At 37.7% G+C, this 13,899-nt stretch overlaps 2 protein-coding genes across 2 annotated transcripts in view; one reads left to right on the top strand and one right to left on the bottom strand.

Annotated features, from left to right (window-relative positions):
- Positions 1-3,497, bottom strand: part of LOC124554206 (inhibitor of growth protein 5-like) — a 39,583-nt gene extending 36,086 nt beyond the window's left edge. Inside the window, exon 1 of the mRNA XM_047128274.1 lies at positions 3,256-3,497. Within this exon, the coding sequence (XP_046984230.1) occupies positions 3,256-3,292 (37 nt within the window). The 5' untranslated portion in view covers positions 3,293-3,497. The remainder of the gene's footprint in view (positions 1-3,255) is intronic.
- Positions 3,498-3,511: 14 nt separating this feature from the next.
- Positions 3,512-13,899, top strand: part of LOC124554207 (synaptobrevin homolog YKT6) — a 39,194-nt gene continuing 28,806 nt past the window's right edge. Inside the window, exon 1 of the mRNA XM_047128275.1 lies at positions 3,512-4,138. Coding sequence (XP_046984231.1) covers positions 3,952-4,138 — 187 coding nt within the window. The 5' untranslated portion in view covers positions 3,512-3,951. The remainder of the gene's footprint in view (positions 4,139-13,899) is intronic.

Raw genomic sequence — 13,899 nt, 5'->3', positions numbered from 1 at the left:
TGTAATTACTTCTACGTCTGAGGATGACTCTCCATCCAAGATACAGTGCTGTGTCCTCCCTACCAAAAAGTCCTCAGTCCAGTCACAGAAGGCCAGCCACAAGGACTTAGATGGCTGGTATCTAGCAGCCTTTTTGCAATGTATGTGAATGTGACTTAACAGCTACTTTCTGCGGTGAGTAAGAATCTAGCTTTTTCAAGTTGTTGTTGTCACTCCAGCCTAGATTTTTCCCTGTTCATTTATGATGTATGACTGACACTGTTATTTCCACTTTCCTGTACAGCTAAAATGAACTTCATAATATCCACCAAACACATTACATTCCTGCCACATTTAACAAACATTTCATCATAAAAACTAAAACTGCAAGGTGAATTCAGAAAAGTAGGCCTATCTTAGATAATGGACAAGTGTTTGATGAGTATTTTGATACTTGCTATTTCAACTGTGTGTATGGATTCAGATTTAAGTGAACAGCTTTTGTGGAAACATGTAAATAGTCAAAATGCGTTCCAGTCTTAGTACATTTGTCAGATACTTTTTGAAACAAATTTCGTGTCACTCTGCATCCAATTATTTATATTGAAAATCTCATTTTGATAGTTTGGAATGTTACTGTAAACATATCAATGATAAAATAAAACAATGACAAACCCGGGATGGAACACAGGCATTGAGTCACAAATATGCGTGTGTTTTCTACTTCTAGATGTCTTTATTCAAAAATTCAAAAGTTGACTTTTTTTTTGCACACTTTTCCCCTGTGGTTGTCTGGGAGTCAACACTGTCTCTATATGGTGGGTAGCAATCTATGCTTTTGAAATTGTTGTTAATTTGGTAGAAAAGAAATTGGGTCAACAGAAGCGTCCGATTCCACCCATCGGCATTGACCCGTGACATAAGGCGGCTGTTGTGTGTGACGTCACAATCGCGAGGAGTTTAGTTTGTGAGTCGCGTGTTTGTAGGCGTCGTTTTGATGCGATCCGTGGTGCTCTCTGGTTGTGTGTTAGGCGATGCTTTTGGTTTAGTTTGCGTGTGTGGCATGTTTACAGGGGGCGTATTGTTGTGGTCGATGGTTCTATCTGGTGGTGTGTGTTTATGGGTAGCGTGTTATGTGGTGTATAGGGTTAATTTGCGTGGTAGCATTGCACGTGTGTGGTACCAGTGGTGACTGTGCTTTCAGCGGAATATTTTTCAGCGCGTTAACGATTTTGGTTTTGTTATTGTAGTTTTTTTCTGGTCGTTGTGTGTGAATTTTGGTAAATTGCATTGTTTATGTCTTTGGTAGGTATGGATATGACTGACAAGGTCAACAGTTTTCAGTAGTCGATGATGATGGGGGCAGTGCATTGTCTCTAATAAAATTTCTTCAGCTATTCGGCCTGTTGGCTGAAGTTTTAAAGTGTTCAGTGCGCTGTGAAGAAATGAGGCTTACTAAAATTCCGGTGTCTCGGACCAGGGTTGGCTATATGTGGAGATGTAAGGATAACAGGTCACAGGAAGTGTTTGATTCCAATATTTATTTATATATTTTTGTGGTAGGATTAAGTGTGGTGGTGGTGGTGAAAGTTTTGAGATTTATAGTGTGGTATCAGTAGTTGCTGTTGACCTATATTGGTCAAGGGAAGTGTTCCGATTCCAATTTTGTCGTGTTTATTGAGGTAGTGGTGATTGTGGACGTGGTTGTAGTTTTGGGTTTATAGTTTTTTAGAATTAGCTAACAATGTGATGTCACACCGATACACTGATGATGGCTCTAATATGGCAAAGATAAAAACCCATCAAGTTGACATTGAACAATGTGAAATCATCAGCAAAATAAAATTAAAGAAACTGATGGCACTTTCAAGGAAATAGGAGTTTTGAGCATGGAATTTTCTTGTTATTAACGCATTCAAACATATTAAAAACTTGGAAATATTAGACCGCAGTGGAAAAACAGGGATTTTCACAAGGACCTAAACACAAAGCTATAAAATACCATATGTATTTAAAAAGAAGACATGACACATTTGTTGGCTTTGCCAAGTCACAACTGAATGGTCACCATCCAACCTAATCGAGACTTTGGGCTAAGCTTCAGTCAAGTCCATCACGACATTCTCATAAATTTAAGAGAAAAATAGTAGTTATAATAACCAACACAACCCAAAACATTTTCCCTCAGTTGATTGCCTTTTCCACTAGACATATGTGTAGATCTTGTAAACAAGACGATCTGAGCCACTTCCACGAGAAATAAACAACATATTATAAACAAAACATACTAGGCCTACTGGCATTTACAACTGCAGCATAAAAACAAAAACATCCCACATACCACCTGGAAAATCAATAGTTGGTATTGACCTGAATTTTCAAGTCTATTTGGTGATTAAAATTTACTGACAATAGAAAATTCATGTGTATGATTGATGCACTCTTCAGAAACAAAACATCCGGAAATACGAATTAAATCAATACAGTAAAACCAAACTTTCTGTTAGATTTCAGTGATTCATATAGAACAGTGTGAGATAATATTGATGTAACAGTCTCTCACTGGTATTATGAGGATGTGCGAAGTAGGATACAACTCTCAATCAATCCATACGCATTACGCTTCCACATCGATCAGATTCGTTCACAGCCGATTCAGTATTTTAAAAATCAGGCATTACTTACGGTTGCAACCTATTTGGCCGAGATATATATGCGATCAATTTGCTCAAAGAATGATTGTAACTTCCATTTCGATAACACACTCAAAACCAGCAATTCTACAAATTCTGAGTAAATGACAGCAAGGAATCAATACAATGCTTTTAAAAAATAAAAACTCCTCTAACAATAAATACCTTAGTTATTGCGCGCCAATTGTTAAGACGAATTAATACCAGTTCAATATAACGCATCTTACAGCTAAAAAAAAATTACCGCTAGTTTTTCTAGCTCCTTAAGTTTCATTTCAGCAGGGCCCGATAACGCAACTGGATCATTTAAAATAATGAAAATGCAATTGCAAAGGGTGAGAATATCATTTCAACCTATTGTTTCTAAACTATTTGTTGGTGGTTTTTATTTCGATCAATTGATTCATGTATAAAGTGACAACATTAACCGCTCTGGAAGCTTCGAGAGGGTAACCTTTAATTGCCTATACAGTGGCATTTTTACCCGTAAATACCGAAAATATGGGATAGGTATTATTCGTGTCAAACTTCTTACTTCAATTTTCCCTCTTACGTCATATTCAGACACACAGTAATTACTTACTGTCTAAATAATGTTCCAAATACAGTGCACACGTCATTGTTGCGATTTGAAGAAAATCCTACACACAAATATAAATGAGCATCATTTATCCTTATCACATCAAAATGTCCATCTTCCTGTCCACTTCACTGGCCTCTTCCGTTTTTCATTTCATTACAGCAAATTTGATCAACCAGACGGTTAATTCCACACAGCTTCCACTTCACAGTCGATACCTTATTACGTCGTCTCTGGAACACAGCCAACTGAACAAAGTTAACTGGTTGCCAACATCACAGATGTGACACATACATGTGTCCTTTTAATTTGGACAAACTGGAAGACGATCAAATAAGTGGGGGGCAATGTGTCAAAAAGTTTGTGCGTGAAATCCCGTGACGTTTATTGGTTGATGAACAGTTGTTATATAGAGAAAGAAACGAAAGGGTGTTTTCATTAGCAGCTGAGTGATTATTTCAGCTTTGTTTCCCCTATGGTGGAACTAGTTCCTATATTTACATCAAGGCATATACTCATTTCAGTCACTCTCTTCTGTGTCTTCCGCAAGTGCTTGTTAGGGAAGTGAAAATTATCTCCCACTATAGAGATATCAACCTGTTGAACTTCTGATTAATCTAGCTGACATCTGTGCGTTCTTTCGACAGTTAATCGATATCGAAGGGTTAAAAGTTGACAAAGTGTATAAAATTGTTAAATATGAAGTTGTACGCGCTGAATATCCTTTATAAAGGACCAAACGGTGCGGTTTGGCTGAAAACATCATACGAGCTGGCCAGCTTCAGTTACTTTCAGAGAAGCAGCATTCAAGAGTTTATGGCGTTTGCGAGTAAAACTATAGTTGAGAGGACACACACGCCAGCTAGGCAGTCGGTTCGTGAGAAAGGTAAGAATATTCAACGTTGTTATATTTAACATAAGATTGGTTGACGTTTGTTCTGTAACCCGTAACCCGTACGTGGGAAAATGGGGCGGGGGGGGGGGGGGGGGGGGGATAGCGATTAGCGTGCTGCTCACACGCCAACACGTTTCGGTGGACACATTAAGTTCTGTGGAAAGAGAGACACAGTAACGGCTTATACAGATACCAAGAATTACAATTTAAGTTAACCATCACAGTTGAAACTAATTATTTGGTGTACAGTAGTCGGCTTAAAAATCGTAAAACGTGAAACGTGCAAGAGTTGACCATATTTTGTTCGTCTACATAGAGAAAATTAAGCCTACAGAAAACTTTGTAAACGATTGGTAATTATTCTGTCATTTTATACATGTAGTGATGACATAACTTGGCCACCATAGGAGCAGAAAAATTCGAAACTGAGCATAGCACTAAAAATTCGTCACCAGTGGATACATAGACAGTGTACTTAAATTTTACTCTCAGCTAGTGAGACACAATTGGTATGGTATAAAGCCAGATATTATTTGAGAGTTTTAATCAATAATTCGCAGCTAATGGTTTCACAGTGTTTGGAAATTACAGCACCATCAAATACAAGTAGGTCACTGCTTATAATAGTTGCTCAAGCACAGCCCAGGATGTTGCTCAGTAAAATTTAACCAATCCAGTGTGCTTAAAAATAGACCATCTAACCCACATGTATACTTGAAGATGTAAAATTCAATGCTGTTGATTTTTTTTTCCCCATTCATCTTTACTTTTTGTCAGCATCTTTTAACTGTGGGCCCAGTATGTTTGGGATTAATGTGTTTTGCCCATAATATTTAATTTCCCCAGTATAATTACAAAATCTGTACACCTGGTTTACTCTGTGCTTGTTGTTTATTCTGTGATCCACAGCGACTTATTCTTTTTTTCTTCATGTTCTGTGCATTGTTAAAACACAGTTTCGATAAAGGGTTAGTATTTACAAAACCTCTGCATGTACACACATACACTACAAACCACTGTGAAATGCATGGCCACTGTTTTTTTGCATGGCACCACATGTAAGGGTTCTTCCCATTCAGAGTGGAGGAATAATGACTTCTTAACTGGCTCTGTGTGTGTGTGTGTGTGTGTGTGTGTGTGTGTGTGTTGTAATTAGTCTGATTTTCTGTGATTTGTTAGCACTCTCCTTTGTAGATTGACTGCATTTTCCCAGTATTCTACCAATCAGTCAAAGTCCTCCTACTGCCTTATCTAACTGAGACTATGATCATTCCATTTCATATGCCCATCAATTGTTAGATTCGGTTATTTGTGTTTGTGTGTGTGTGTGTGTGTGTGTGTGTGTGTGTGTGTGTGTGGGCTGATTATGATGATGAATTGTTGATACTGTAGGTATGACACATCTTTTTGTTCCGTGAAGTGCTTAACTTTACATTTCTATTCATTTAACCATTATCTCATGATGTGACTTTTCTGTAGCATATATTGCGAAGTGTGGCATATGGGGTCCTGCTGTTTAAAGCAATGATTTAAGGCATAAATCATTTGAAAATTTTAGTTATACAACATTTATTTTAATGATTCAGTGTTTTTTAAAATATGCCTTGTTGATTTAATGGCACTAAATAAAGCATGCAGTATTTTATGTTTTATCACACAAATTAATATACTTTTGAATGATTTTTAAATTGTGCATGTAAATGTTCTGTTGGAGAACTGAATGTTACCCTCTAAAAACTATGGTATCTCTGTAGCAAGTAAATTTTCACATGTAATTAAATTCCAGAGTCTAAATTTGTACAAATCTGAAGTAGAGAGGTACAGAACGAAAGTCTGCAAAACTGACATTCAGTGCTACCTCTTCCTTTACTAACACTCGGAACATATTTCATGTTAACATTCACTTTAATTATTTTAATGGACAATCAGAAACATTCCTATTTTTATTTGAGAACTAGACAGCTGTTTTTATAAATAACACTGCTCGTTGCAGTATTTCCTACAGTGTAATTTAAGCAATATTCCCATCAACATTGTCCTGAAGGTCTTCCTCTGAATGATCCTCTTGTTTGCTATCAGGATTTTGATCACTGACTATTGTAAAATTGTTGTCTTTTGCATCTGCTTCTTGATCACAGATATCTTCCTCCATCCACCATCTAACAATTTCATCAAACTTGGACCATCAAAATTTTGTACCTTGTTGGGGAGGGGGGTTCTAATCTCCAACATTTGTCAGCTGTAAACAAAGAGGTGATAATGCAGCCGATTTGAGGAGGATGAGGGGAGGGGGGAGATACAGAAACAATTCTGCCAGAATTGACCTTGGAGAGAGTGAGCTCGAAAACTTTTGTACGGCCTGAGAGACTGCACCTCTTGAGTTCATGGTTAAATTAAGTGACCCATCTTTGCACCACCTTCAGATCTTATCAAGATCTGATTGAATATTTCTGCAGCTTTTTGTAGACACTACTTCACTATAGATAACTGTGTGGCAAGTATGAGGTTGATGTTAATATTACCTGCTATACCACTGATATACAACATGAACTACAAGGACACCAAAACTATTGTGGAGGGCACCTAAAAAGTTACTCCTAGATCTGTTGGTGACTATGCCAGCTGATTGGTTCTAGGCGCTTCAGTCTGGAACCGCGCGACCACTACGGTCGCAGGTTCGAATCCTGCCTCGGGCATGGCTGTGTGTGATGTCCTTAGGTTAGTTAGGTTTAAGTAGTTCTAAGTTCTAGGGGACTGATGACCTCAGATGTTAAGTCCCATAGTGCTCAGAGCGGTTTTTTTTTGTTGGTGACTATACATCCAAGATAATGTGTTGTGCCCTGCCTAGCCTCATGTTTTCTTTCCAAACGCCTCCAACATTCTATTAGACATACCATCGAAGTAATCAAAATAAGGAAGTTGACCAGAAAAGGAGTACTTACTTAAGGTTCTGAAGGTGAGAACATAAGAGAATGGGTATCTTGGGCTTTAGAAATTAATCGTTCAGTTCAGTATGCAGAGTTCAAGAGATCAACATGCGGACATGGGTTGCATCATTTTCAGTATATTGCCACTGCAGCAGTCAAATATCTAAAGCCACAATGATGTCATTCAGATCTTGCCATGAGCTGTTCCATTCTGCTGTGTTTTAATCACTTCATTGGAATTCCATTTTTGCACCCATTGGTGTTGGTGGCGGTGGCATCAACAGCAGCAGCATTGCTGGTGTTATTATTATTATTATTATTATTATTCCTGATAGAGTATATGACAACACACGGAAACTTTTGGGAAATATTATTTATAAAGCCTGCATGCCCCAACTAATATTGATTCAAGCAAATATTTAGCTTTTTGCTTAAATGACTCGTCATTTATGACTCTTTTTTAAAAAAATCTGTTGATTCTGATTGGCTGTTGCATGATACTGTTTCGTCAACAGTTTGTGCCACCATACTCTATCTGCTTTTTGGCATCAAACGTGGATTTTAGAAAAATGCAGTTTTACAGATAAATGAATTTGGTGAATGGTAGAAGGCACATACATCTCCATATTTCTAAATCAGTTGTAAACACTTACCTTATAAGAATGAAAACAAACTCCACTAATAAAGATTATTTGTTAATTCATCCTTTGACCATGTGGCACCGTAGTATATGACGTCAGATACATATACAACACACCTACAAAGCAGGATGGGATTAGATGAGGGTAGGACTGCAGTAAGTAATGTGGCCATAAAAGTATCGCACTGCTCCGTCATGATGATACTGACTGCACAGTAGGAACAGTTAGGTCATATGGAAATGTGATTCGGTGGGCAACCCGCCAACTAACAACAAAACTGCAAATCTATGCACTGAAAGGTGACATCACAGGAGCAATGAACATAACGTCAATAGGCAAAGTCTACAACTGGTATCGAATATTCCTCTTTGAACACTCCCTCCCCCCCCCCCCCTCCCAAAAAAAATCTCTCTTCTCTCCCCCTTCTCTCTCTCTCCCCCCACCCCCACCCCCTCCTGGGAGAGATATATTTGACCTGGAGTTCAGTATAAATAAAATGTTGCTTTAGCTTGATGTAAAAGACGTTTTGTAAATAGTTAGCAGTTGCCATGTTATTTTTATTTATATGCTCCATTACATGAGTACTGCTACATTTGTTGCTTTACATAATTATAACTCTTGTTGTAGACTTAAAGAAGCTATTTTAAATGTTGCGAATTTCTCTTGGATTGGTTACTGTCTTAAAATTAGTGAAGAGTTTGCTTTGAAATTTGTGAGTGAAATTCTTAAATTTGGAAACTCCATTGAAGTATGGAAATTATACAAGTGTTTTTAAAAGAGGTTCTTGCTAGTTGCCTAGTTTCTGTCTTTCATTATTGCATTTTTCAGTAGTACATTTCTATGCCTGTCAAAGTTTTGTGTTCTACTGTTTGGTTAACAGTACGTGGACACATGGCATTGTTAGTTATTATGAACTGATGCTAGTAAGCATTCAGTTTCCATCTCCCAGTATCATTGCTGTTAAGAGAGGTTGATAATCTGATTGCACTGTTGGAAAATATCCCTTTATAATGATTTCTTTTTGTATTATTGCCATTATTTCTCCCATTTTTCCAGGGTTACTATTTGACACCATTGTTTCATTAAGGTTTTGGGACATTTGTTACAGCTAACTTGATCTTGTTATTTGGATGTCTCTTTTGCAAGTTGGTCTGCAAGTTCATTTTTGTGCATGTGCAAGCTTTAACCCAGTTATTCTTTTGCAACATTGTCATATCTTTATCTTGTTTCCTCTTTCATCAACTAAGCTGTTGTGATGGTTTGAATTCCTCAGAGAATGTGATGTTCTTTTAGCGTTAGTGTACATTACTATCGAGGCTTCAAAATAGCAAGTCAGTCAGTCTGATTGTTGAGCACTCATTTCTCGGTTTAAATTTCATCAAGTAATCGGGCTTTTCGTTGATGAAAATTGCCTTATTTGTCACTGCAACAAAGAGCATTACATTTTTAAGTTAAGATAATCTGCTTCACAGTGATGCAAAAATTGGCAAATTGGTTTAAATATTCAGAGCCATAAAATTATGCATTTCACAAAATGAAAAAACATAGTATCCTTGATTGTAATATCAATGAATCATAGTTAGAATTGGCTAACTTATACAAATACCTGGGTGTAAAACATTGTATGGATATGAAATGGAATGATCACATGGGCTCAGTTTTGAATGAAGCAGGTGGTAGACTTCAGTTTATTGGTAGAATACCAGGGAAAAGAAGTTAATAAATGAAAAGCACCAGTTTGCTTTTGTTCTACCAAGAACCGACGGAAGATTCTGTTAATATGAAAAGAAATTAGTTTACAAAGGAGATAGCTTATAAGTCACTCATGCAATTGTTTCTAGAATATTGCTCAAATGTGTGGGACCCGTACCAAATTGGACTATCAGTGGACACTGAACATATGCGAAGAAGGGCAGCACGAGTTGTCACATGTTCAGTCTGTGGGACAGTGTCGGAGAGACGCTGAAGAAACCAAACTGACAGACTCTTGAAGATTGACGTAATCTATCCCAAGTAAGCCTACTTACAAAGTTTCAAGAACCGACTTTATTTGATGACTCTGAGTGTCTACAACCATGTACGTGTAGCTCACAAAGAGATCGGGAGGACAATATTTGACTAATTACAGCACACACAGAAGGATTTAAACAATCATTCCTTCCGCACTCTGTGTGTGAACAGAATGAGAAGAAACCCTAGTAACTGGCACAATGGGATGTACCCTCTGCCATGCTCTTCAGTGGTTTGCAGAGCATAGATGTAGGTATAACTTGGTCTCGCTAAGTTTCATACTGGTTGGTGATATGTTCTGCAGACGTTGCAGCAGAGCTTGCAAATGATGTGATTGCATTCACAAGAGGCATTTCATCTGATAAGTAGATAAGCCTGTGATGGGACTAGAGTGGGTGTATCGGACAGTTGTTGCACCAGGATTTGCTGCAGGGTACAACCCATATGGCAAGGGGTCAGGAATAAGTGTGGTGTAGGGATGTACTGGACTAAGATAGTTGAATAAGTTGGATTGGTGATGGAGCACAACTGTCGACTATCCCTTGCTACATGGGTTATACCCACGGGGAAGACTGTTGCAAGCAGAACTGTACTAAGGGGATCCTTTGTCCCTGGTAGGAATTGCCAAAGCTCCACCAAACATTCAGCCACCGATATTGCAAGCCTTAAATAATAACACATCACAAATTGTTACTTTTTGTGATCTTTCCAAGACATTTAATTATGTAGATCATGTTACATTAGAAAAATGAAATTGATGGCATTACACACAACTGTTTTGAATCATACTTAACAATGGGAATGCAAATTGTTGTCCTGAATATTTCAGTGTCAGAAGGGTAGAAAATTTTAGTAACTGATGAGAAATCACAAAGGGAGTCCATTGGGCTTCCAGGAATGGTCAGTATTCAGGGAAATAAAAGGAACTTTGAAGCAAAAATAGTCTAATAAACGTGGACTCAGCAATGCTTACCTAAGGAACTATGAGCTCTTGTTCATCTTTGCTATGTAGAACTGTGAAACACACCTCTTATTGAACAACTGCTGATAGCTCTTAAAGTGTATGTTTGAGTCCATGCTTGCTGGGCAGTATTTTCTTGTTTTGGTTGATACTACCTCGTCCCAAAATATGGCAAGCAAATAACTTGCAGTTGCAGGTATATGTCTCCCAGTATATTCCTGAAAAATGACTATTCCCCCTGGGATGCCCTGTAGATGTGAGTGATCTTTCTTCACTTAATGTTCAACAAGCAGAAGAAGCACTTTCTGCACATGATACTAGTGTTACAATAAATACCGTTAGAGAGAAGCAACAGAAGGAATTTTTAATGTTGTTCTACAGAGTATTATTGAAAGTGGTTCTCTGGAAATGGATTATCTCTAAAATTTTGAGAAAAACAGTACATTCAATTTTGTACATGGAAAGAATCATTCCAACAAATAATATAGCACATGAACAGGAATCAGTGATGTAGAATACTCCAAATTTGTTTGAGTGTACGGGATATATACTGTTGAAAACCTGAAGTGGAAGAAGCATATTATTGAGCTTCTTAAACATTAAATTGAACTGCTGTTGCTTTTAGTATAATTGGTAGTCTTGGATACTAACAAATCAGCCTCCTTTCATATTTTGCATGTTTACTTTCAGTTATTCTCGTGGAATAATTTTCTGGGGTAAATCATCAAACGAAAGTATTGATTGCACAAAAGCGAGCAGTAAGAATAATATGTGGTATTCACCTATGGTCGTCATGTAGGTACCTCTTCAAGGAGATGGGAATTTAAAGTGCACCATCACAATATGTATGTGATGTGGTTCATTATAAATAATCCATTTCAATATGAGAAAACTGGTAACATACATACCTATGACAGTAGAGGAAGAAATTACCATTACTACACTTTGTTGAAGCTGTCAATGGCTCAAAAAGGAGTTCAGTATGCAGCAACAAACCCCACCCCCCTCTCGCGTGCGTGTATGCATGGGACGGAGGGGAAGGGGGGGATGGAAAAGTAGGCAGCTTTATATGTACAGGTTAGAACTTAATTTCGAGTTGAGTTATTTCAATCCATCACACTGTCCAATTTTGGCGAATGTTGCACATCCTCCTCAGATGTTCCATTCATCTGTAACTTGGGCTGATCTTCTTGTGCGCCTGCTTAACTTCATGGCCACAGTCTTTCATTCACTGACTTTAAGACCAACCTTCTCAAAGTGATTGTGCATGTATTCCAGTTTTCTTGGACTTAATTTATACCTCTCAAGATTATATAGTGAGCAGGCACAATTGCTTTCAATTCAGGTCCATACCGCTTCTTTATACTCTTCATGACATTGCCCAAGACAGTGATGAAGAGCATGTATCATTGTAGTAATCAAATTACACATTATGTAAACTTTCTAAACAAACTGAAAATAAAGCAAAATAGTTAACTCATTCTTTATGGGAGCTAAAGGAAATTGATTTAAGTATGATGTTTAATAGAGTACAGATTTTATTTGCTTCTTATAAAATATTAATAGTCCTCCATTGCCAAAAATAGAAAGCCCACTTGTTGCCATTTGAGATCGTACAGTATCGTAGCAAAGTGGCAGCAATAACTCCATTGTTGAACAGAAGCAAGTTCTGTACTACTCAACCACAATATCATTGCACATTAGAAATCCGGGTTGATGTTACAGTAAAGAAGTATAGTGGCGACTAAGGAACACCTCAACACATTGCTTTGTCCATGCCTTCAGGTCAGTTGTGCATATACTATCAACCCCAATTACATACTGACTCATGATAAACTGAGTGAAGCTACCTTACTCCAGCATGCAATAATATTGTGGTCGACTAATAAGGGACAGCTCATTACTATTTATTTATCCTTCTCCGGAAGGAAGAGGGTGGCCACTTGGACAGACTACTGCTGCCATATGTTGCCTTAGTCTGCCACAGGTGTTAATGTTGTGCCACCATTTTCGAGAAACCAGTTATCAGAATATCACTACATTTAAAATTTGATATAAAAAAAGTTTGTCTGAGAGCAAAAAGAGTTTGTACCAGTTATTATGTTCACATCGAGTATAGATTTAAGTGTCAGGAAGTCATTTCTGAAAGTATTTGTGCGGAGTGTAGCCAGGTATGGAAGTGAAACATGGACGATAAATAGTTTGGACAAAAAGAGAAGAGAAGCTTTTGAAATGTGGTGCTACAGAAGAATGCTTAAGATTAGATGGGTAGATCACATAACTAATGAGGAGGTATTGAATAGAATTGGAGAGAAGAGGAGTTTATGGCACAACTTGAATAGAAGAAGGGATCGGTTGGTAGGACATGTTCTGAGGCATCAAGGGATCACCAATTTAGCATTGGAGGGCAGCGTCGAGGGTAAAAATTGTAGAGGGAGATCAAGAGATGAATACACCAAGCAGATTCAGAAGGATGTAGACTGCAGTAGGTACTGGGAGATGAAGAAGCTTGCACAGGATAGAGTAGCATGGAGAGCTGCATCAAACTAGTTTCTGGAGTGAAGACCACAACAATAATTTTACAGCTGTGTGAAATGAACTGGGTGGACCTTGCAGACCTCTCTACAGGAAACAGTCATATGCCATACATTCGTTAAGCTTATTGAATGCCACAAAAATAATGCCAAAAAAATAACTGACCCAATTAACATATATACATGTATGGCTTACAGTAAGCAGAGACCAGAAAGAGATGGAAATGAGGCTGGATGCTGCTTCAAAAAAGAAAAGTTATTCAGCATAGCCAGTTGGATTGCTTGTTCACAATATCATATGGCTCATAAACAAAGTTAATTGCAATTTCGTTCTATTAGGTTAGAGTTTAACCACAAGTCAAATTTTTTGGTAAAATCGGAAATAGCACATACAAATAGGTTTCTGCAGTGACAAACGTCTCAGGCTATGCTACAAATCGGTGTATTACAGCAATCATATTTTCGTGTAGAGATTCATTAGCTTTGCCAAATCGCAAGCAAACTGTCGCATTCCATCCTAACTTAATCCTCCTGCTTCACTGGTGGTCAGACTTTAAACACGTTTAGTTTTCTTCCTGCTCTTCATGTTGAACCAAATGTGATAAATTCATATCTTCTCTCGAAAGAAATTATTAGATGCAGAAATTGTCATCGGCTATTGTATACTATCACGTTTGGC

This window comes from Schistocerca americana, chromosome 11, assembly GCF_021461395.2.
Source record: "Schistocerca americana isolate TAMUIC-IGC-003095 chromosome 11, iqSchAmer2.1, whole genome shotgun sequence".
NCBI lineage: Eukaryota > Metazoa > Arthropoda > Insecta > Orthoptera > Acrididae > Schistocerca > Schistocerca americana.
Note: the sequence above shows the minus strand (reverse complement) of the source record. Positions and strands in the feature narration are given on the sequence as shown.